The sequence below is a fragment of the Trichosurus vulpecula genome, chromosome 2 (assembly GCF_011100635.1).
Source record: "Trichosurus vulpecula isolate mTriVul1 chromosome 2, mTriVul1.pri, whole genome shotgun sequence".
Classification (NCBI taxonomy): domain Eukaryota; kingdom Metazoa; phylum Chordata; class Mammalia; order Diprotodontia; family Phalangeridae; genus Trichosurus; species Trichosurus vulpecula.
Window position 1 is genome coordinate 232,647,009 of NC_050574.1, and position 24,815 is coordinate 232,671,823.

The 24,815-nt window shown below is 40.1% G+C and overlaps 1 protein-coding gene across 1 annotated transcript in view; it reads left to right on the plus strand.

The window, feature by feature from the left end:
• Positions 1–24,815, plus strand: part of AGPS (alkylglycerone phosphate synthase) — a 153,781-nt gene that overhangs the window by 60,439 nt on the left and 68,527 nt on the right. The window contains exons 9-10 of the mRNA XM_036743434.1: positions 11,137–11,262; positions 12,983–13,091. Of these exons, the coding sequence (XP_036599329.1) occupies positions 11,137–11,262; positions 12,983–13,091 (235 nt within the window). The remainder of the gene's footprint in view (positions 1–11,136; positions 11,263–12,982; positions 13,092–24,815) is intronic.

Here is a 24,815-nt window from a genome sequence, read left to right on the forward strand (position 1 = left end):
GACCAGTTCAAATGAGAGTGAGATTTAAGTGTCAGCTGCTTCCTCCATCCCCTTCTGCTTGTTTGTATAGATGTCTCCTTGTGTACCCTCTTATATGAGGCAGTTTTCCCTAGCTTTCCTTTTTCTTCCTGCCTCTTCTCCTTCCTTTCTACTCTTCTTTTATGATCATCAAGATATAATAGACCAAACGCAATCATTCTTAGGTTTTCAGTCTAATTAGACTTCTTTTATGACCTTGTGTTTCAACAATCTGGCTAGCAGCTGTTGTGGGGGTAAAAGACCAACACAAGCCCAACAACAAGAATGCTATCAGCACACTGCAAAAGCCCAGGTTCTTTTGATCTGCTTTAGTAAGGAAAGCAACGTTAAGGGGTTGGCAAGCTTACTTTAATTCAGCGTACAAATATCAGTCAGTTCAGGGGAAAAGACCAGCACACTGAACTTCAGAGCAAATACAAACAAATTACAGACATCAACAGACAGACCCAATACAATTCATAGTTACCAACATCTAGGTTCAGCCTGGGAGCTCATAATGAGGGCTGGCCCAGAGTCACGTGCATCACCACTGCTGTGGGTAAGAGCTCCAAGGAAGAGAAAGCCAACCCCTAGTTTTATATCTTTTTTAGGGTCAAGGGTGAGTCACACATGTGACTCACCCATGTGACCTAAAATCGTCACAAAGAGGCGACTTAAACCCACATGGTCTAAGAGCCTCTGATGTTCCAAACCTATCAGTCAAACTCATGTGTAAACTAGGCCCTCCCTTAGTTAGCCCCACCTGGGGCCCCACCTTGGTTACCAATTTACACTTACATAGGTTTAGCACCTAGTTGGGGTTTGGGCCTGGGGCTTAGCACCTAGTAAGACTCAAAGACACTTAATTAATCATATTAAAACAGTAAGAAAGTCCTAACTCAATTTATATCACACCTTGATGATGATAGGGTTCAGAGGGGGCACGTATCATCTCTTATTCGAATGTAAGTCGTTTATCTTTGATTAGTCCCTTAGGATTCATTCAGTTTTTTTTTTTTTTAAGAGGAAGGGATGGTGATCAAGTTTATTTAGCTAAGGGAAGGAGCATATCCTTTGCAAGTGTTTTGCAGAAAGCCCTGGGGCCACCTTAGACACCAGGGCAATTGAACAAAGTCACACCAGGTGGACAGTATCAAAAGTAAAAACTTCATGTAGAAATAGAGCTTCCCCCCAGGGCATTTACTTTTCTCGCCTAGGTAGGGGAAGCAACTGCCAAGGGCCAGTAACATAGCACTCTGGATGATTAGTACTGAGAGCCAGTCCTTCACCCTGGCAGTTCAGTCAAAGCCGGAAGAAACTCTGGCCTGCCCTCATGTCCTCTGTTCGCCCTCCCTTCCCCACATAAGAAGCAACACTACGCCTTTTCCTCCTGGGTGGGGTGGGTTCCAGTAGAGAGAAGACAGATACCTGCCTGGTCCCCTCTAGGACAAGCAAGCCAAGGACAAACGGGAAGACCAGACAGGATCCCACACTCTAGCTAAACCTGTGAATGGGGAAGTGGTGACTCTAAGGCTGGTGACTCTTTGGGGGCAGGAATGGGGTAATTAAGGACCTCCATCTGGAATTATTGCCATGATGAGCCCCGTCAGGGCAGTGAGTCTCCTGTGGGGTTTTCTTCTCGCCAGCCCCATTATTGCTTTAATGGTGCAGCTAATAGGAGCACCCCACCGTCCCCAGGAACAGAGCACTCTGTGGTGGCTAGGGACTTTGTGAAACAGAACGGAGACTGTGCTTTCTTTGGTGATGGGTGATGGGACTGTACTGGCAGAAATTTGAGCTTAGAGGAGGCTCTCCTGGGTCTCCTGCAGGTTCCAGGGGCCCAGCAGTGGTGGGTGCTGGTGACAAGTCCTGGGCCCCCCAGGCCATTCAGGGTAGGAGAGCAAAGAAAGTCTCCAGTCTGTGCTCATCTGCAGGACAGGGTCAGTGAATGAGACCTTCAGCTACTGGGTATCCACCTCCAGGGGAGGGACATTGGGCTGAGGCTCTCAGTCTGTGGACACCTTTAGGTCAGAAAAGCCAGATGATTCCTGGGCACTTGCAGGGAACGTGTGCCTGGATGAGGCTGTTAGTCCATGGGCACCTTTGAACGTAAGATACTGGGGAAATCAGTTGCCCTCACTCCATGGATGCCTGCAGGGCAGGGACAATGTTCACAGTCCTCCGTTGGAGGCTTTCCATCCAAGCCCAAACCACAGTCCCTGGTTTCCTCTGCCTTGCCCTGGCCTTTGCTCGTTCCCAGCCAGGAATTCTGCACAATTTCAGCAGCTGGAGCAGGTGGTTTGGGTTGCAAGGTGTACACAGCATGCCTCGGGACTTGGCTTCCCAGTGATGGTTGAGCAAGCTATGAGGGAAGGCAAAGAGCAGCAGGTGTAGCACTGTAATATCATAGGCTGCCGCCAGGCAGCAGAGCCATTGGCGGGCCAGCTGCTCACTGGGGCCCATGCACAGAAGAAGCAGATTGCCCACAGACAAGGGAGCCTAGCATCTCACAAAAAGGAGCTGACCGTGAGTAGCGACCTGCGCAAAACCCGCTGCTTCCGAGCCTTCCTGTCACTGTAGCGCTAGAATCACAGACACCAAAGTTTGCTGGGCTGGTGGCAGGGGTGCGGGCTGCAGTAGGTGGGGCCGGAGCAGAATCGGTCCCCAGCATTGGACTCAGCCCTTCCCCCCCCCCCTCCCCCACCCTGCCGCTTCTCCAGCTCTGGCCCCAGATCCACAGCCAGGCCCTCGTTGCCTACTTCTTCTCCAACTGTCACTGTGGCCCTTGCTCAGCTCTTGGAGGAGGATGGGCGCATAGGTCACCACCAGTCCCACTAGAGCTGCCACAAAGGAGGGCATCTGCACCAGGAGGTGACCCCTGCCAGCAGGCGCCCCTCGATCTGCCACGTCCAGTCTCTGCCTGTACCTACACAGGACACCCTTGTGCAGTTGTCAGCACCTGAGGCCTCATCCTATGACCCTGGCCCCAGCCCAGCCTCCACAAAAGGGCAAGAAGAAGGCTCCCAGGAAAAGCAGCCAAGCAGTGGCGGCCAAGAGCATCAGGGTGTGGGCAGGTGTGAGAAGACAGGGAGTGGCCTGCATGGACATGTCATAGCATTTCAGGCTCATGGCGAGTAAGCTGGCACCGTGGCCACACCCCTGAAGGTGACCCCAGCTTCATGGAAGTGGCAGAGCAGGCTTGCAGGGGGCAAGCTTGAGGCTGGAGTGTGAGGTGGTATCATGGGCAACAGGAGTACGGCCACGCTGAGTGGGACGCAAAGCCTGCAGATGGGCATGTCCGGTGTGTGCTGGCTGAGGCCCTGGGGCCAGTCCTGGCCCAGTGCAGAAACAGGGCAGCTGCGTTGCAGCCCAGGCCCAGCGCTAGCTCCAGCCACCAGCAAAGCCCAGAAGCCCCCAGGGAATGGTTCTCCAGCCCAGCCAGCATCCTGGGAGCTGCCCACTACAGCCCCTGCTCCAGGTTCATCACTAGTCTCTAGCACTAGAAGGTCTCCATGGGTGGGGCTCAGCATAATTCCAGAGCCACTTGGGCCCTCAGGCTCAGCCTAGCCCTCCGCAGCCTGCCTCTCGGCTGGTTCCACAGCCACTGCAGATGCTCCCCCGCCTCCACTACTGTCAGCTCAGCTCTGGCCTCTTCCTGTCTTCCACTCCTGAATCTCAGCTCCAGTTCCCTTCCCTTCCCTTCCCTTCCCCACCCCATCTTCATTCATTTTTACCATTTTATTTTTCTCTTAACCCTGTGTTTGAACTTCAAAGTTTCTACACAGCTACTTTTTTCATCAGCGATACTTGCAGGTTCTCTGTTTCACTAATGGTCCGTTTTGAACAATTAATCTGAGTTTCACTTGATAAACTATTGGTTGTAAGCCATATATACTTTCTGAAATATCATATTCCAAGTTCTCCACTCTTATAGAGTGGTGACTGCTAAATTGTGTGTGATTCTCCCTGTGATGCCTTGGTACTTTAATTCCGTTTTTTGTTTTCCTTGATTCCTCACAGTACTTTTTCTTTGGCCTGGAATTTTGGGATTTTGGCTTTAGTGTTGCTGTGGGTATTCGTATGGGAATTTCTTTCAGGCAGTTACCAGTGGATTCGTTCTGTTTCCATTTTATCCTCTAGTTTTAAGAGGCTTGGAAAATTTTCTTTTAAAATTTCTTGGCATTATGATGACTAGATTCTTATTTTGGTCATGGCTTTCAGTTAGTTTAACAATTCTTCAGTTTTTTTTCCTTGATCTTTTTTTCCAAGTCAGTTGTTTTTCCTGTAAGATACTTTATGTTTTCTTGTAGTTTTTCAGCCTTTTGACTTTGTTTTAATGTTTCTTATTGCTTAATGGAGTCATTGGCTTCTATTTTATCCTTGCTGATTTTCAGGAAATTTGTTGTTTAGGCAAGTTTTTGTATCTAACATTAGTCTAGTTTGTGCTATGAGGCTTTGATTTTAGGTATATATATTTTTTAGTATACGCGTCTTAAGTTATCCTCGGTGCACCGTATTAGCTTTTTAGGGCGGGATTCTTTCTTTGTTTGGTCTTTCTTCTTGATTGCAGGCTTTCTATTAGGGCCATGCTCTGGGCATTTCTACAGGCAAGGTCTGGGCTGTTCCTGTTTTTGCTTTCTTTGGGGTATTGAGTGTTGTGTTATTCTGTGTTGTCAGGGAGTACTCAGGCCTGGGTTGATGATAAATTTGCCTACTTCTAATGAATTCTTCATCTGTAAAATGGAGATAATAAGAACACCTACTGTCATAGAGTTGTTGTGGTGATCAAATGAGATAACATGTTCAGTGCTTTGTAAACCTTAAAGCCTCACATAAATGCTGGACAATATTATTATTATACCCATTATAGCGAAATTACTGAAGATTTAGCAAAATCTTTAAATAATTTAAAGTGAACTTTTAAACTCATCTCTAAAACTTATAATTTATAGTGTCAAGCACTATCTTCATACTTCTTACATATGGCAAAAGCAAATATACTGTATATTAAATATACAAATATTTATATACAAATAAAACAAGTGTACAAAAGTATATTTATGTTTTGATGTCTTTAGTGCTTTTAGTATTTTTTTTTTAATTTTCATACAAAGAAAATAAGGGATGAAAAATATTTCAAAGAACCTTAGTTATACTTATTTGGTGAAATATATTATGAATATATGATACTTTGCTGCTTTCCTAAGTGAGGGTAGCACGGATACCTATCACAGCCACTGTTTGATTTTTGCTATTTAATAGTGCCTTGTAGTGAAATTTTTGTTCATGTTCCTTTTTATTTATGAATGTAACTTTATTTTAGTAGTTACCAATGTGATATTTGTTTGAGCCCATTTGTAAATGATAATGTGGACTTTGTAAAGAGGTACTGAAAGAATTGTTTACCTTAAATGTTTTTGAGCTTTTCTTATATAACATACTTCACAGAATGGAGCTGGAGTAAAGATGCCTAAAAACAAAACTCTTTAGAAAACAAGGATTCTCAAACATGCTTGACTGATACATTACCAATACAGTAATTTTTGATAACGAAGGATGGCCTTTCACGTCCCTGATTTTATCTCTTTTATGATATCATTTGATATAGTATTTTAACCTTTCGCAGTTTTCATTTTTTTAAAAGGTTAAAATTAAAATTCAAAGAACGTATTTCCTCGAAACTTAAATGACATTTTCCTAGACTGAAACTTCAGCTGTTTTACGTACTATCTTATTTTCTTAAATGCCAAAGTAGAACTTTATTTTTCCTTTTAGCAGGTCATAATATCTCTTCTGCATCACCTTTTGATTTTAGTTAATGTTCTACATTCTACTTCATTGTTCTTCACTTTCAACTTCAAGGCTCACCCTTTAACTCTTAGGAGCTTAACCTAAATTTTCAGGAAAGTTATTTCTTCTAGAAGATTTTAAATGGCAGAAGGACAATAGCTAGGCAGCACAAATTTCAATTTGTCCTGTAGATTTTCATGTACAAAGTGCATTTGTTTTTGATATATGTAAAAATGTGAATATAGTGCTTAATGCTATAAATTATAGTTTTAGAGATGAGTTTGAAAGTTTGCTTTATCTAAAGATTTTGCTAAATCTTTAGTAATTTCATTGAAATGAGTTATTTAATAGTAATAATGTCTAGCATTTATGTGGTGCCTTAAGGTTTACAAAACAGTATATACGTGTGTGTGTGTTATCTCATTTGGTTATCACAGCAACCCTTAGAGAGGTTAAGTGACTTGCTTCAGGTGACAAAACTAGTTAAGTGCCTGGAATTTGAACTCAGGTCTTCGTGACCAGCTCTCTTACCTACTGTATCCACCTAGCCCAATTAATGTAGTCAGTATGTCTTTTAGTGTTTCTTCCCAGGAAGAATTTCACTGTTAAGGTCGCATAATTTTCCTTTATTTAGGAACCCACCTAACATGATATTCCCCTGCAGTATTATAGATTTAATATGTGTATATTAGTATGTCATCCATATTTTTTATTAGGGACTTTTATCCTGTGGCTAGATTATTGCAACTGCTTCCCCTGATTAGTCTCCTTGGCACAAATTTTTCACCATTCCAGTCTGTCCTCAGCACTGCTTGCTGAATAGTTTTTCCTTAAGCACACATCAGACCATGTCATTCCCCATTCAACTCTATTGGCTTCCCACCTGTTGCCTCTAGGAAGAAGAATAAAATTATCTCTTTAGCTTTTAAAGCCCCTTACAATCTGGCCCAAACCTTTCTCTCTAGCTTTACTGAACAGGTGCTCTTTAAAACAATCAATTGTCAATGAGTACAGGTCTGCATCAGTGTAAATGCTTCCAAACCAGAAGTTCTCCACAGAGATGAAGCCACAGATCCACCACCCCCTGCACCCTGCTGTCATTTTACAGGGGGGTGGGAAATTAAGATATCAAAAGAGAATCTAAGAGCAAAGTAATTTAATCCTTTCTTTATTCTAGTATATATACTAAGTTATCTGGTGATAACTTATTTTCTTTTAGAAAAAATAATTTGGTTAGCTTAAAAAAATCAATCAATTGGCATTTATTAAGTACCTGCTGTGTTCCAAGCATTGTGCTAAGAGCCAGGACGCATGTATATAGAATGACACAATCCCTACTCTGAAGGAGCTTACATTCTGTTGGGGAAGACAAGTACCTGTGGAAGTATATGTAGAATAAATGTTGTTGAGTCGATTAGTTGTATCCAACTCTTGGTGACCTGATTTGGGATTTTGTTGGTGAAGATACAGGAGTGCTTTACCATTTCTTTCTCCAGCTCGTTTTACAGTTGAGGAAACTGAAGTAAACAGGGTTTGGCCAGGTCATGCAGCTAGAAGTGTTTGAGTGTGGATTTGAACTCAGATCCTCTTGACTCCAGGCCTAGCATTCTATCCACTGTGCCACCTAGCTGTCTCCCAAGAAATACTAATAAAATAAACAGAAATAAATACAAAGTAACTAAGTACATGTTTAGGAGAGGGTACACAAGCACTTAGGGAATCTGGAAAAGCATCATGTAAAAGGTGCTTCATCTGCTTTTTGTTGTTGTTTGTGACATTCAGATAGTTTAATAATTCTTACATTTTTTTCCTCCTTGATCTGTTTTCTAGATCAGTTGTTTTGAGATACCTTATATTTTCCTTCTATTTTTTTTTAGCCTTTTTACTTTGTTTCCATATTTATTATTGTCTCATTGAGTCATCGTCTTGTACTTAGTCCATTCTAATTTTTCAGGAAGTATATTGCTGGGACAAGGATTTGTAACTCTATAGTACTAATGTGATTGAAGATCTTCCCTACCCATTCAGTAGGCCTCAGGTAGGCTTAGGTGGGAAAGCCCGATTGTGTCTTTGTTTGTAAGTAGACCTAAAGCCCCTACTTTCTAGGTACTAAGCCCATGTGGGCATGAAGCCCTCGGGGCCCTAAGGGGAGTTGCTAAGACCTGAGCCAGTGGTATGTGGACTGAGTTCTAGTCAATCATGAATTCAGCCAATCAGAGACCTGAATTCTAGCCAATCAGATGTTGGCTAGGACTGTATAAAAAGAGAGCCCAGAACTTGGAGCAGCAGAATTGAGAGCAGCAGAATTCAGAAGCAGACACTGAGGGAGAGCCAACCTTGAGAGAGACTGCAGATAGGAGAATGCAGAACAAGTGAGAGTTTTGGAGATCAAGGAACTGGGAGTCGGGAGAAGTGTAGGAGAGAGTGCTGAGTGGAGAGTTAGGATTTGTGAGTGATTTACAGGAAGGCCCTGAGGGGGTGGGGGATTTACAGTATGGCTTGGCTCCTTGCTATAATACTTTGTTATAATTTCCTTGTTGCTACACTGAGGTGGGCTTAGTGGTTTTAGAATATAATTGCTACTGTATGGAATTGGAATTATTGGTCCTGGGATTGGATTCTCTCGGGTCTAAATAAATGTTATACTACTTCTGCCTTTTATCTAGATAATTTCTTATACTTTGCGATTCCAAACCATTCAGGCATGTTCATGGTCATCTTCGAGGTCATGAATCTTGCCTTATTGCTATAACCTCTTGTGCCAAGTTGTTAATTTCCTTTCCAATTCTTTCTTCTGTAGCTCTCATTTCTTTTCCAGTTTTTCCTTAAGCACTCTCATTTCATTTATAAATGTATTTGTAAACGAATGCTTTATCCCTTCTAGGAATTCTAGTTGAATCTGTGCCTAAGCTGTGATTTTCTCTGCTTATAGATATTTTTGAATCATTCTCTTCTTTGGCATTTGTGTTTTGAGCTTCCCTGCCTCATATGTTGGGGTCATTTTTTTCTTTGCTCCTTCTTCCAGCCTACTTCCTGATTTAGGACTTCATGTTAGGCACCCTTTTGGAGGGAAGGTCTGAACTAGTCCTGTTGCTGTTTTCTTGGGGTATTGAGTGTTGTGTTATTCTTGGACTTTAGAGGACAGGCGATCTGCAAGTATTTAGTGCTCCCTGAATGCTCTAGTCCAAGGAAAAGTTTGATTGCTACGTCAACGATCTGAGCTCTGTGAGTTCTTAACCTTGGTTTGGTCAGCAACAAGTAGATGCTGTTGGAGTCAGGCCCTCTCAGTCAGCCAGGAAGTTCTATGGGCTTCTCTGTGGTCTGAGATTCCCACCTTGGTGATTCTTCTGCAACATGGACTGGATGCTGAAACTGAGATCCTGTTCTGCCTCTGGGATCTGAGTCAAATTGCTGCTGCTGCTGATTTCTGAACTTACTGCTTTGTTGATATACCACTCAGGGCTTCCCTCTCTGAGAATGACACCTATGATCTCCTCAATCTGCTCTGGATCTGGGACCCAGAACTAGGCAGCAGGTGGCAAAGCTGCACCAATTGGCACCTCTTCCTACTGCAGTGCCCCAGTGTGGGTCTGGGACCATTTCTTGCCCTGGTGCACAGCTTCTCCTTGGTGCTCCAGTGACCCAGTCCCCAGGAGCAGCAGACCTCTCTGTCTTTTTTCTTACTTTGATCTGGTCCAGGCAAAGGACTCACTTTGACATTTTCTTAATTTCCCCATTAGGTTTCAGTTTGGTACATATTTCTAGATCTGTTTGGAGGATTATGGATTGGAGCTCAGCTGCATAACTTCTTGCTACTCCACCATTTTGAACCTCCCTCTTTCCTTCTCCTTCCGCTCCTCTCCCTACCACACTTCCTCTCTCTATACTAATTTCCCTTCCGCTCTCCCTCCAAGTGGGTACCTTTGATATGGGTCATAAAATTTTGTTCATCCCTGTCCTCTACCTTCCAGGAATTGATTTTGAGCTCTGAGTATATAGCATTTATAGTGTACCACCCTACCTTCTGCTTCTGGCATAGGCTTAATGAGTATCATAATATATTGTGATACTAGTTTTATATAAATAGAAAATTGTATTGCATAGAAAACCAATACACAGTTGTATGAGAGAAAATTAAAATTATGTTTATGGATTGCCTCTTCTGTTTATCAGGTCAGGCATCTATTTAAGACACTTATACATGTGGATGGTGATAAGTCCTGTATAAATTCTAAGGATTGCCTAGTTAACGAAGAATTGTATGTTAGCAGGTGATAACCTTTTCCAGACATGTTTTCCTGTCAATAAAATTGGAAAAAAAATTGTTTGCATTGCCGGCTTGCAAAATCTAATAAATTATATTTAACCTAATTGATTCTTTAAGTTTTAGATTATGCTGTCTATTATATGCTTAAATTCATGTCTGCAGATATAGCTGACACATTCTACATCTCTGCATGACTTATTTGAAAAATAGGAACACTTACTTAACTGGACTATTATCAAATTGATCAACACAGATTGATGGTCTTGAGTATAGTAGATAGTGGATACTGCAGATGGTGATGTCTGTACCATTTGACATGGGACTACTGAGACTCTAAAATTATTTCAGTGGGACTGCTTTGGTTTTGCTGCAGTTTAAGGGCATCCATTCAACCTCAGGTGCGGTGCAGATGGCAAAGCCAAGCTAATATAGAAAAATGAGAAACAAGTGACTATTTAATGTACAGGAATGCATGATCTGCATCACAAGTAGATGATGATATTGCGTACAGGAAACCTGGCCAGATGGCTGTACATTAAAACACATCACTCCTTGAGAGAATTAAGTACAGGCAATTTGCTCAGATTTTCTGCAGACTTGCTGCATATCACATTAAGGTAGAGAGAATGAGAGATTAAATGCTTTATTTATTGGAAGTGTTTAGGTGAAGTTGGCAGTTATTTAAACATAATTTTCTTTCCATATGTGTTTAAATGTACTCTGTACCTTTACACACAAAAGGAGTCTTGGATTTAAGATGAAAGGGAGGAAAGAGTAGGGAGAGAGGAATGAAGATTTTTAGTCGACACAATAGAAACTAAGAATTTTTCAACATTGTATTTTTCTTCAGATATGTATTGGTGTTTCCCTCTTAGAAAGATGTCTAATATGACTAGCATGGTAAAATACTGTGTTCTTTTGTCTTTCTGCTTAGATGTTAAAAAAATCAAAATATCAAAGAAATCATGAAATTCAGTTTTTTAAATGGGCAACCTTGATGTGTTGTGTAATATAAAACTATCTTGTTTTCACCAACATAGCCTTACTTTTGTATTCTTCAGCTTAAAGAAAGTGGTTATTGTACGGGTCATGAACCAGATTCCCAGGAATTCAGCACCGTGGGAGGATGGGTATCAACTCGAGCATCAGGCATGAAAAAAAACATCTATGGCAATATTGAAGACCTGGTAAATTTTTAATTCTTAATCACATAAATTTCATAAATATGTTAAGAAAGAATCTTAAAAAAACAGGACCATGGAATTCAATAGTGAGGAGGAGTGTAGCCGTTTTGATACAGCAAAATTATATTTGTAAATGGGAGCAACATAGCTTTTGGCTTTGAAATCAGCTTTGGTTTTGGGTTAGATTGCCCTTCCAGAGATTATTACATGGGGTTCATTTGCATTACTGAAAAGAAATTTCCTTAAGAGAATTTTATTTTGGAAATATTTGATTATTTGAAATAACTTCAAAACTGATTACAAAAACTCAGTCTCCTCAGTTATTTAGATAAAGTTTTTTTTAAGCATTCCCACTCTTCTAAAATAAGAAAAAAAAGAATTATTTTTTGTTTTTATGAAATGAAATCTTTCTATGCAAAAAAAAAATCTCAGATTGAATTCAATTAATTATCATTTTGGTACTATCAATGTAACTTGGTCAGTTCCATATTTTTACTTTATTGACTTTGTTAACTTTTGCAAGCATTTTTATAGAGCTTTTAACCTCTAAGATTATGGAGGTGTTGTCTTTTGGCAGCTTTGCCTCCATCTGATTTCGCAACCCATAAGTTCCAAAGTTTTTAACAGTTAATTTATTTTCTGTGAGTGGCAAATACTTTCAATTAGCCTATTGGATTTTATTCCTTGTAGTCTACCTTCCTTGAGTTTTTTTTGATTGGGAAAAGATAAGTTATTGCCAACAAATCTGTATACTGATTGATTTAAAGTGGAACTTACTATTATATCCCTTCAAACCATGACTGAAAAGTTAAAGGACACTGTCATAATTGTGATCACCCAGATATTGTCGAGTGGCACTGTATAGTTGGCATTAGAATGAGGAAGACCTGCGTTCATGATCTGTCTCCCTGGCTCTATGGCTCTTGGCAAGTTCCTTAACTCAACTTTAGGCAGCTCTTGAAGATTGTATGTTATAGAGAAGTTGCTGACTTATTCTACTAGAAGGAGTTTCCTCATCTGGGAATTCATTATACCAATAAAATCACTGGCCTAGTTCCTGTCCCTGTCCCAAGTATTGGTGTAAAAGTGCCCTTGTTACACTTGCTAGTCACTTATGAAGCATTTTTTTTTTGAACAGAACAAAAAGATCCTTTTATGAGACACCATACCTAAGTCTGTAGGAGATGGAAAAAAATTTTTAAACAATTTAGAAAATACTTGTGAGGCCTTAGGTATCTTTGTTGGTAAAGTGCATAAGGCTTTATGCAGTGATTAAATATGTAGACCTCTTTCAACTGTTTATTATATCTATCAGGAAAGCCATTCCAAAGATTAATGCTGCCTATGTATTTATTTCCAACTCTTGCTAAGCTGAGAATTTATTCACGCTGCCGAACTATTTTAGATTGGTTCTTCTCTTTCTCTCACAGTTTTGAAACATAGTATATATTGCAGAGTGTTTATTGCTTTCATCACTAAGCATTCTTACCTGGCCACAATAGCCAATTTACCCCTCTTCTCTATTCTTCACTCTCTGCTAGAAGTCAAGGCTGATGGTTAGAATAAAGTCTGGCAATGAGATAGGTGATTCTGTTCTTATAGCCAATATTTATAATAATATTTTGTAAAAATCATGTAGACTTTATTGCTATGTGAATATATATACATATATAATTTTAAAATAAATGTATAAAAATTGACGTTGTATAATGTACTGAAACAGGTGGTTCATGTAAAAATGGTAACACCAAAAGGAGTAATAGAAAAAAGCTGTCAAGTACCTCGCATGTCAGCAGGCCCTGATATCCATCACTTCATTCTGGGATCTGAAGGTAAATATAAATAAGAGTAAACATATTATAGAGACTAAGCTAGTGATTCAGTTTTTTAAAAAAAAAGTTAGATTTTGAGTTACAATATCAGAGAACTTTGGATAAAAGTCATATTTTATTAAAAGAAAATTAAAAATTACACAAAAGGCATATATTATCATTTTAATTATTTATTAATTTTGATATGAAGTCTTTGTCTACAAATATGTCTTAAGTTTCCTTTAGACATTTTGCCTTTTATATTTCAAATGACAAAATTCATCTTTTTGCTTTTATTTAATCTGCAGTTTTAGAGAAGGATGTATTAGACTAAAATTGCTGGTTTAAGTATTTATGAACATTCCTTTTAATACTTAAGATTGACAAAGGAATTAGGGGTATCCTATAGATATTACACAAAAAAAGGAAAAAAAATATCATTTTATGAGAGCGAGATTATACATCCTCAAACACTTGTATGTCATTCAGACTAATAAAATGAACTTGCTTTTGTGGACGGATCATCATCTGTATTCAAATATCCGTTTCCCCCCCTTCTCTTGACGTTTATTTTTATTGATTATTATTTTGTTGTGATGCAAATACTATTCTTTAATTAGTGAACTTAATGCTAGTGTGAGTTGAACATTGTTCTTTAGCTTATCAGAAAACTTTCAGTCTTCCAAAATGATGTGGAAGCATATGTGGAAAGTTTCAGCTGTAAGTCAGATGGAAAGGTCCCGCGCTCCTTTGGATGCAGTGGCAAAGCAGATGGAGATGCCTTTTCTTTTATTCCTTTTCCACTGATAAAAATCCTATCAGTCTCTCATGTTAAACCATTTGCTCCAACCCCTGCAGGATCCCTTTGTAGATTGCATCTCCATAAGGGCTGCTTCCAGGATGGTGATGGTTGTGGGCACTGGGCGGAAAGCAGTGCTTTTCCCAAGACACTTGGGTTCAGGGTCTGAGGGAAGAAGGTGGTCACAGTGGAGTTAGTGTTTTGACTCATCTGACACGTTTCCTCCAGTATTTCTCCAACATGGTGACTTGCCACCAGAAGACAATAATGTAACGAAAGCCCACAGAGGAAAAAGTGTCAAGGAAGAGAGGGTAGTCAGCAATGTGAAATACATCAGATTTGGTAATCAAGAGATCATTAGTAACTTCAGAGCAGTTTCAGTTGAGTGATGAGGTGGGAAACCAGATTTCAAAGGATTGAGGAGAGGAAGTAGAAGCAATAAGTATAGCAGCTTTTTCCAGGAGTTTGACTGAGAAAGAGAGGAAGATATATATGACAAGGTTTTTTAATGATGGAGAAGACTTTGGGTGTATTTTTGAAAGTAGGTAAGGAACTAGTAAATACGGAGAGGTGTGTCTGTGTGTGTGTTGGGTGGGGGGCGGGGCGGGGGAGACAGATTCATCACGCAGTAACACTCCAGTCCATCAAGTATCTTTAAGAATGAGTCAGTGCAAATCAGCAAACATTAATATTCACCTTTGCAAAGTTGTGTATATACCTACATATATATATATATATATGTATATAAACTGTTTATTACTTTCATCATTATTATGATCACCATGAGAATAAGGGGGGAGGAGGGAGAGAGAGGAAGGAAGAGGATATAGTCCATGGGAGGTAATGAATCAAACACATGTCAGCAACCGAGGTTGAGCCCATGCAAAGGAAGGAGATGGAATGTTATGAAAGTGAAATAGCAAGAAAGAAAGTTTGCCTAGAACATAGAGTTTATGAAGGGAAGTAGTTTGTAATAAGTCTAGACAGGCAGGCTGGAACCAGATTGGGAGGAGCTTTAGATGCCTAACATTTTTTTTATATTTTATCGTAGAAGCAATAAGGAGCTCCTGGACCTTTTTGAGCAGGGAAGTGAAGTAGTTAGACTTGTGCCTTAGGAATATCACTTTGACTTGAGTACAGATTGTTACTACAGAAAGAAAAGGTTTCTCTTAAAGGTTGGACTACATGATGGGCAAAGTTTTTTGATTTATTAATTTATAAAAGCCTTTCTTCTAAGGACTTGAACACATCTTATTTTTACATCATTTTTATGCAGAGGTTACGTTAAAAATTATGCACATGATAGCCCTATTTGCCTATTTTATTTTTACAGTTGCCTTTTCCTCTAAGACCTGCACAGGTTCTCCTAAATCAGCAAATATTTTAATCCCTGCTATGTGCTTATTACAAGTATATTTACTGATTTCAGGACTAGTTGATCCTTGAAGATGAGCCAGTCATTAGGAGCCTAAATAAACCACTTGATCTCTCTGGGCCTCCATTTCTTAGTCTCTGAAATGAGAGAGTTGATGTAGATCAGGGTTTTTTTAACCATTTTTTGTGTCAAAGACCTCTGTGGCAGTCTGGTAAAGCCTGTGGATCTCTTTTCAAAAATTACGTTTTTAACACATAAAGTGAAAATATATAGGACTTTAAAGGAAGCCAGCTTGATATAGTATTAGAAAGGAAACTAATTATATTGAAATAGTTATCAAAGTGTTGGGGTTTTTTTTTTGTTTTTTTTTTAAAGTTCATGGACCCTAGATTAAGGACTCCTGATATGGATGATCTCTAAAGTTCCTTTTATCTCTAGATCTTATGATCTACTATTGGAGAAGAAGATGGGAGCAAGCATAGGTGTTATCCTATTTCCATCCTCAGCCGTGTCCCTTGACATTGTTAGTAGTACAGAGTCTTAGGCATTTACTACTGTTTTCTTCCGAAAGTATGGCAGAGCTATTTTATATTTCTGAAGAGAATTTCTATTTAAAGTCATTGAAGAGATGGACTATTATATCAAATGCTTTAATGACCTTGTTGAGAGAAATGGCCCTCTGTCATATTTTTAAAAGGCTGTCTAACATTTCTTGATAGTTTATTTGATTCAATTTTATTTGCAAAAAGCCAATTTTTTTTTTCTTTTAGTAATTTTATTCTAGAATTGGATGATGGGAAAGTATCTTTTGGTAAAAATAGGGTAAAGTGAATAGTTGAGGTTTTCCACCCTAGAATCTTTGGTATGGTTTAGGTGTTCTTCTGACCTCTCACATCAAGTAAAACAACCAACTCTTGAGTCTAAACCATCATTTACAGGTAGAATTCTTGGTTACTTTAATTAGATCTTTATTACTAGGAGGATGGAACAACACCTTGAGCAAATTTGCTGCTTTTGTAGACAGGTACATTCTACCTACCTACAAGTTACCAATAAACGTCTGAAAGGAGGTCAGGAGGTCAGTTCTGTTGTAGAGCCTTCTCAAGTGTATTCCAGACACTGAAGCTTCTTTTCAACTCCTTACTTAACTTTTAGAGGTAGTGTTGTAATTGAAGTTTGTATTTTTAGTAATAAAATGAATGCTTTGAAACAAAAAATAATTACAGCATGGATTTTTAAAGGAGTCAACTAGGTGGCGCAGTGGATAGAGTGCCAAACCTGAGTTCTGGCCTCGGACACTTAGTAGCTGTGTGACCCTGGGCAAGTCACTTAATCCTGTTTGCCTCAGTTTCCTCATCTATAAAATGAGCTGGAGAAGGAAATGGCAAACTCCTGTAGTATCTTTGCCAAGAAAACCCCAGATGGAGTCCTGAAGAGTCAGATGTGATTGAAAAATGACTGAACAACAAAAAAGATTTTTAAAAATGAATAGAAAATATTCATATTTATATATTATAAAATCTTTGTGTGAAAATATGTACAGGGATCAGGTGTTTAACATATTTGTTTAACAGCTTGTTGCCTTCTAGCACTATCCTAATCAGAAGATGGATACCAAAATAGTATGGCATGGTCTCTTTCCATAAGGAGATTTGCAATATAAAGATCCAAATCTGAATAGAGGGGAAAATGCTAATGTAAAACACTAATTAATTTTTAAAAATCTGTTCATTTCTTTTAATACTGAGGCAGCTTTGGTATAAGTAGAATAAGTGATTCGTTTGGATCCAGAAGCCTAGTATGTGAATCTCCTATATCTGCTAGTTTTGGACAGGTCACTTAACTTTTCCAAACTTTAGTTTCCTATCTGTAAAATGGGGATAAATACCCCACCAACCAGGTTGTTAAGGGGACCCAGTAAGATAAAATATTGAAATACTTTGTAAAATGTAAAGTTCTATATCCGTGTCATTTACTAAAGTATTACTAGGATCATAGCTTATAGGATTTTAGCTTCCAAATTAGAAGGGATCTTCTCAGGGGTCAGTTAGCTTTGCCCCATCAATCCTTCAACAAGTATTTATTAGAACTCTGCACTGTCCCCAGAGCCCCTTTATGTTCTGGCAATACAGAGGCAAAAATTCAATAGTCTTTGCCTTCTCTGAGGGAGTAAGTTACATTTTATAGAATGAAACAACATGTCTGCATAAACTTATGTACAAACTAAGCACAGGAAGACACCAGCAAGCAGCTGGGATGGTCAGCAACAGTGGAAGAGGTAGTATTTATGCTGAGCTTGCAAGGAAACCGTCTCTAAGATGTGGAGGTGAGAAGAGAGGGAATTCCAGCCATGGCAGCCAGACAGCCTGTTGAAAGGCATGAAGACAGAAGATGGGATGTCGTATGAGAGCACCATCAAGGTGACTAGTGTGGCTAGGCATGTGAACAGATGTGTGATGAGACTGGAAAGATTGGTTAGAGTCAGGTTTTTAAAGACTCTAAGTATCTGGTACATGCTTGGCACTGAGAATAGATAACAAAACAAAATAATCCTGGCCTTTAGGGGGCTTACCTTCTATCCAGATCCTATTTAGCCATTTTCATGTTATATAATCTATAATTTCTTGAGAGGGAAGAGAGCTAGGGGGTAGCATAGCAGGAAAAATAGAAGATAGCAGGAAAGAATTCCTCAAGGATCAGTCTGCTACCTTTTGGGCAGTGGTAATAGTCTTGCAAAGCGCAGAAGCTAGAACAAGAGTGTCCAGTATAGGGTGCAACAAGTGGACCAGCTTGGAATTCAGAGAACGCTCCTTGAGGACAGGAGATGTTTTGATTTCCCCCTTTGATCCCATAACATAGCAATGCTTGACATCTACTAAGTGCTTAATAAATGCTTTTGAATTGAATTGATTTGAACAGTGAAGTAAACCTCAAAAAATAGCCTGGAGGCAGATTGTGAAGGATTTAGAATGCCTGGTTGAGAAGTTTGTATTTTATCCTAAAAGTAAAAGGGAGCTGCTGAAGATCTTTGAGGAGGGAAGAGCGACATGGTCAGATTTGTCGTCTTAGGAGGATTATTTTTGTCAGCAAGTCTGGAGAAAGGTAGAGCCTGGAATCCAGAGTCCTGTTAGGCTTCTGCATGAGTCCAGACACAAGGTGACAGAGGCCTGAATTAGGTTAGTGTCTGTGTGAATCATGAGATGAGAACGGGTGTGGAGGGTGAAAGTGCCTAGTGTCCCTGATGTTAGCAAGGTTGCAAGCTCTGGTCTTTTATGATATTTTTAGTAGTGCTCTGTGCACACATTCTCTATCTCATTAGCTTTTATGTGTTTCACCTAAACTGTGGGACACAGAATGGGGTGCAGTATCTCTGACAAAGCCTTAGCCAACCTGAACAAGGGGATCCTTGTTTTTTAGTTTGGTGCTTTTTCTTTTCCTCCCATATCTGTTTCATGCTTGTTCTTTTGTCAATGCCCCAGACATGGCGGGTTTTTGGTCTTGTGTGACTACTAGATGCTTTTCTGTCACATTCTAACCTATTAATATTTTGTGTTTCATTTCCTTTTTCTTGGCAATTGCTCTCTAATTGTACTTGATAAACGTTCTATATATTTCTGTAGGAAATAACAAACAGTAGCCGATCTGGAATAGCTTATTATGGATAAATAACCCATCTGGTAAGCACTGGAACACTAATCAGTTCCCTGCCATGGACTTGATGGTTATCCACCTTTAAAGGAGTAGGTGAGAAGAAATAATTTTGCCAGTAAACGATGACAAGAAGTGTTATAAAACAAATTGTGGGGCTTAAGCTGTCATCGTGTGCATCAAGCTGCTCAGCTTCCAAAGCAAGCGAAGCCCAAGCTCAGTTAGAGTTCTTTAACCAATATGGAGCTATTGCAGTTGCAATAGGTGCAGACAGGTGCCCAGGAGAGTGCATGGTTTGATCTCCTAAAATCGAAGGCTCTTAAATTTTTCATCCCAGTTTTGTACCATGTAAAGTTGGGGCTGGTGAAGTAGAGTATCATGGCTAAGATAAATTTGAGGATAAATTAATTTCTGGTATTTCTAAAAACTATTTACTCAACATGCTTATCATGGTCCCAAGCCTCTCTGGAATTAAAGTATTTTATTTAGCTCTGTCTTGACAACCTAAGTAACTTAATCAAGAAAGAAAAATGAAGTGGCATGATATGAATTCCTACTCGCTTTTGTCTTAATGTTTATTGAGTACTTATTGTTTGTATGGCTCTGGGAATGTAAAAATAAAAGAGCCTTTTTTAGAGAATTTACATTCCTCTGGAGGTATTCAGTATGGTCAGAGTTAAGTAAATCCAAATATATACAAAGTAATAATGTAAACGAAAAAGTAGTTTCAGAAGAGAAAGCACTAAAAATAAGGAGGACCAGGAAAGGCCTTATGTGAGAAATCTCTCCTGCTTTGTGCATCACTTGCATGAAGTCGTGGTGGCAAAGAAGGTCAGGTACAAGGAAATGCTTGTAGTCAAGTTTGAAATGGAGGGTATGTGGAGGGGAACATGAAATATGGCCCACTAGAGTTGGGACCCAGATCATAGAGTTCTGAATGCGAGGCTAAGCGTTCCGTATTAATCCTAAAAGGCAAAAAGGAGACCTTGAAGATTTTTGAGCCAGAAGAATGAAAAGGACAAACATATCTTTGGAAGATTAATTTGGCAGCTCTGTGGGGGGATGGATTGGAAAGGGAGAGAAGAAGAGGCAGTGAGACGAATTAGGCTCTTTTGAGAAGTACTAGAAGATAGCTGTGGCTCCACAAGGCTATAGTGGCCACACTCCAGTAAAACTGTCTCAGCAGATGGGCTAAACTAGGTTGAAGGTAACTGATAGACCTCAGACCCCCATGTGAATTAGGGGGATGTCTACCTGCGCATGTGATCACTTTTCCTGGCAGATTGGGTTCAAATTGGGTTCAATTCGGGAACAAATTTGGAACAATTGTGTTCCAACAGCCATGAAGACAAGCTGAAGCAGGCTCTGTGGAACGCTTAGAGTTTGGTCAGACATCGAAGATGCCAAGATCATCTGCTGCATCCCAGGCCATCACTAGTTGTTCTGACTTTTGTTTTGCCACTGGACTTCAGTGACTCTGGAAGAGAGAGTGAGGTTGATGACTTTGTACAACTCTGCCTTACTTCAGTCCAAGTCACACACAAGTTAAGACATTGCCCTGTGTTGTCTTTGGTCCTCTTTGAAAATGAAGGATGAACAACCTTTTTTGCTGGATAGCTAGGGGTGATGGCAAAATTAAGGGAAAGTTTGTTAGTCATGAGAGGGATCTGAGTATCTTTGTTGAAGGCAAGAAGAAACCAGTAGATAGAAGGGGATTAAAACTAGAAGAGTGATGAATTGAGAGGCTTGATTTTTATTTTTCCCTTTTTTAAAGTTTTCAGCATTGATTTTCACAGGAGTTTGAATTACAAGTTTTCTCCCCATTTCTACCCTCCCCCCACTCCAAGATGGCATATATTCTGGTTGCCATGTTCCCAAGTCAGCCCTCCCTTCTGTCACCCCCACTCCCTCCCCCCATCCCTTTTTCCCTTACTTTCTTGTAGGGCAAGATAAATTTCTATGCCCCATTGCCTGTATATCTTATTTCCTAGTTGCATGCAAAAACAATTTTTTGAACATTTGTTTTTAAAACTTTGAGTTCCAAATTTTCTCTCCTCTTCCCTCCCCTCCCACCCGCCCTAAGAAGGCAGGCAATTCAACATAGGCTACATGTGTATCTTTATGTAAAACCCTTCCACAGTACTCATGTTGTAAAAGACTAACTATATTTTGCTCCTTCCTATCCTATCCCCCTTTATTCAGTTTTCTCCCTTGACCCTGTCCCTTTTCGAAAGTGTTTGTTTTTGATTACCTCCTCCGCCTATCTGCCCTCCCTTCTGTCGTCCCCCCTTTTTTATCTCCTTCCTCCTACTTTCCTGTGGGATAAGATACCCAATTGAGTGGGTAATTACAATTCCCTCCTCAGGTCAAATCTGATGAGAGCAAGATTCACTCATTCCCCCTCACCTGCCCCCTCTTCCCTTCCTACAGAACTGCTTTTTCTTGCCACTTTTATGCGAGATAATGTACCCCATTCTATCTCTCCCTTTCTCCCTCTCTCAATATATTCCTCTCTCATCCCTTAATTTGATTTTATTTTTTTAGATATCATCCCTTCATTTTCAATTCACCCTGTGCCCTCTCTTCCTCTCTCCCTCCCTCCCCCTTCTCTCTCTATACATGTATGTACATATGTACATATGTACATACATGTATACATATATATTCCCTTCAGCTACCCTAATACTGAGGTCTTATGAATTATACACATCATCTTTTCATGTAGGAATGTAAACAACACAGTTCAACTTTAGTAAGTCCCTTATGATTTCTCTTTCTTGTTTACCTTTTCATGCTTCTCTTGATTTTGTGTTTGAAAGTCAAATTTTCTATTCAGCTCTGGTCTTTTCACTGAGAAAGCTTGAAAGTCCTCTATTTTATTGAAAATCCATATTTTGCCTTGGAGCATGATACTCAGTTTTGCTGGGTAGGTTTTAATCCTAGCTCCATTGACCTCCAGAATACCATATTCCAAGTCCTTTGATCCCTTAATGTAAAAGCTGCTAGATTTTGTGTTATCCTGATTATGTTTCCACAATACTCAAATGGTTTCTTTCTGGCTGCTTGCAGTATTTTCTCCTTGATCTGGGAGCTCTGGAATTTGGCCACAATATTCCTAGGAGTTTTTTTTTTGCGATCTTTTTCAGAAGGCGATCGTTGGAGTCTTTCAATTTCTATTTTACCCTCTGGCTCTAGAATATCAGGGCAGTTTTCCTTGATAATTTCTTGGAAGATGATATCTAGGCTCTTTTTTTGATCATGGCTTTCAGGTAGTCCAATAATTTTTAAATTCTCTCTCCTGGATCTATTTTCCAGATCAGTGGTTTTTCCAGTGAGATATTTGACATTGTCTTCCATTTTTTCATTCCTTTGGTTCTGTTTTATAATATCTTGATTTCTCATAAAACCACTAGGTTCCACATACTCCAGTCTAATTTTCAAGGTAGTATTTTCTTCAGTGGTCTTTTGGACCTCCTTTTCCATTTGGCTAATTCTGCCTTTCAAGGCATTCTTCTCCTTGTTGGCTTTTTGGAGCTCTTTTGTCATTTCAGTTAGTCTATTTTTTAAGGTGTTATTTTCTTCAGTATTTTTTTGGGTCTCCTTTAGGTAGTCACTGACTTGTTTTTCGTGGTTTTCTTGCATCACTCTCATTTCTCTTCCCAATTTTTCCTCTACTTCTCTCACTTTCTTTTCCAAATCCTTTTTGAACTCTTCCATGACTTGGGACCAGTTCATGTTTTTCTTGGAGGCTTTTGATGTAGGCTCTTTGACTTTGTTGCCTTCTTCTGGCTGTATGTTTTGGTCTTTTTTGTCACCAAAGAAAGATTCCAAAGACTGACTCTGAATCTGAGACTGTTTTCGCTGCCTGGCCACGTCCCCAGCCAACTTACTTTACCCTAGAGTTTTTTGTCGGGGTATGACTGCTTGTAGAGTATAGAGTATTTTGTCCCAAGCTTGAGGGGCTGCGCTGTTTATTTTTTCGGAGTTATTTCTACACAACAAGCTCTGCTACACCAGTGCTACTTCTCCCCCAAGAACCGCCAACCTGGACCTGACTCAGATCTAAGCTGGCTCTGCACTCCTGCCCATATCTGCCACTTAATTCCTCCCCCCAGGTGGGCCTGGGGCCAGAAGCAACTGCAGCTGTAGCTCTGTAAGCAGCCTCAGAGCTGCACTACCTTCACTGTCCCTGAGGCAGTGGCCAAACTGGGAACTCCTTTCACTTTGTCGCAGCAGCTTTTCCCACTAACCTTCTCTGTTGTCTTTGGTGTTTGTGGGTTGAGAAGTCTGGTAACTGCCACAGCTCCCTGATTCAGGGCGCTAGGGCCTGTTCAGCCCGGCTCCAGGTGTGGTTGGTCCAGGCACGGCTCACACTGGGCTCTGCTCTGCTCCGCTCCCAGTTCCGTGCAATAGACCTTACCCTGCAACTATCCAGACTGCCCTGGGCTGGAGCCCTGCTTCCCCCTGCTATTTCGTGGGTTCTGCAGTTCTAGAATTTGTTCAGAGCCATTTTTTGTAGGTGTTTGTAGGGACCTGGAGGGGAGCTCACGCAAGTCCCTGCTTTCCAGCTGCCATCTTGGCTCCACCCCCCGAGAGCCTTGATTTTTAGAAGGAATAGCAGCATGTATATTGAAATTACTAACTATTAGATTGGGGTTTTGGATGGAGAGATACTGTAAGCCAAATACTGATCTCCTTGAAAAAAAGTGAGAAAATGACCTGGAGTTTGGTGGGTGACTGCAGCAAGGATTTGGAATTGGTAAAAAACAAAAAAAACCATGAAGGTGGATGGACTGTTAAGTGAGAACGACAAAGGCATAATCTGGAAATGAGAGTAAGGAACCAGAAACACACATTTTTTCCCCTTCCAGACTAACACTACAGAGTACATAAATGAAGGAGAACCTACTGCTTAAGAGGGTGATCCTGGGATTCATTAGCCTCTGGAAAGAACCAGTTTTTTTGTTAGAGCAAGAAGACAGAATGAGTAGGAATTTAAAGAGATAAGAAATGAGATTTGTTGTTAACAATGCAGTAGGGGGTTTCCAGAGAGATGGGAGACAGAAGAAGATACTGAAATTGTAAGGGTTGGGCCAAGCTAGGGAGGAATCAAAGTATAGGGAGAAATAGGATTTTTTCTTCTTAGTGGCTATTAAATCACTAGGACCAGGGAAATAGAAGCTGGAAGATTGCCTTTTATAACATGGAGGTCCAGTTATTCAACAGCATTTGTTAAGACCCTCTTCTGGGCCAGACATTAAAGACAAAAATGAAATATTCTCAGCCCTCAAGGAAGGAGAACATGTGTGTACAAAACAGAATGGTGGCAGTATGTACTAGCAGCTGTGGGGAATAGGAAAGGATTCATACAGAAGTTGGCACTTGGGCTAAAACCTTAAGGAAATTCGTGAGTCCTGGATGTATGTTCATGAGAGTAAGTTTGTGAGAATACATTCCCAACAGTACTTTATACAAAGGTACAGAGACAGAAGGAATAGTACAAAGGTCAGATTGACTAGAGTATGTAAAGAGGAGCAGTGTGCAATAACGGTAGAAAAGTGGATTGGGGACAGATTGTGAAAGGCTTTAATGACAAACAGGAGTTCATTTTTACTCTTAGAAGTAATAGAGGGTTTACTAAAGACATAGTCAGACCTGTACTTTAGGAAAATCACTTTGGCAACTGTCTGGAAAAAGAATTGGAATGGAAAAACATTTGAAGAAGACAGACCAATTAGGAAGCTATCCCAGTTGTCCAGGCAAGAAGTGATGAGGGCTTGAACTAATTCAGTGGTTGCATGGGTGGAGAGAAGGGGATGGGTGGGAGGTGTGGTGTGTGGTGTTAGAAATAAAAAGATTTGTTAACTGACTGGGTATATATGGAGTGTTTTAGACATTCTGAGTTTGAGAGGCCTTTGAGACA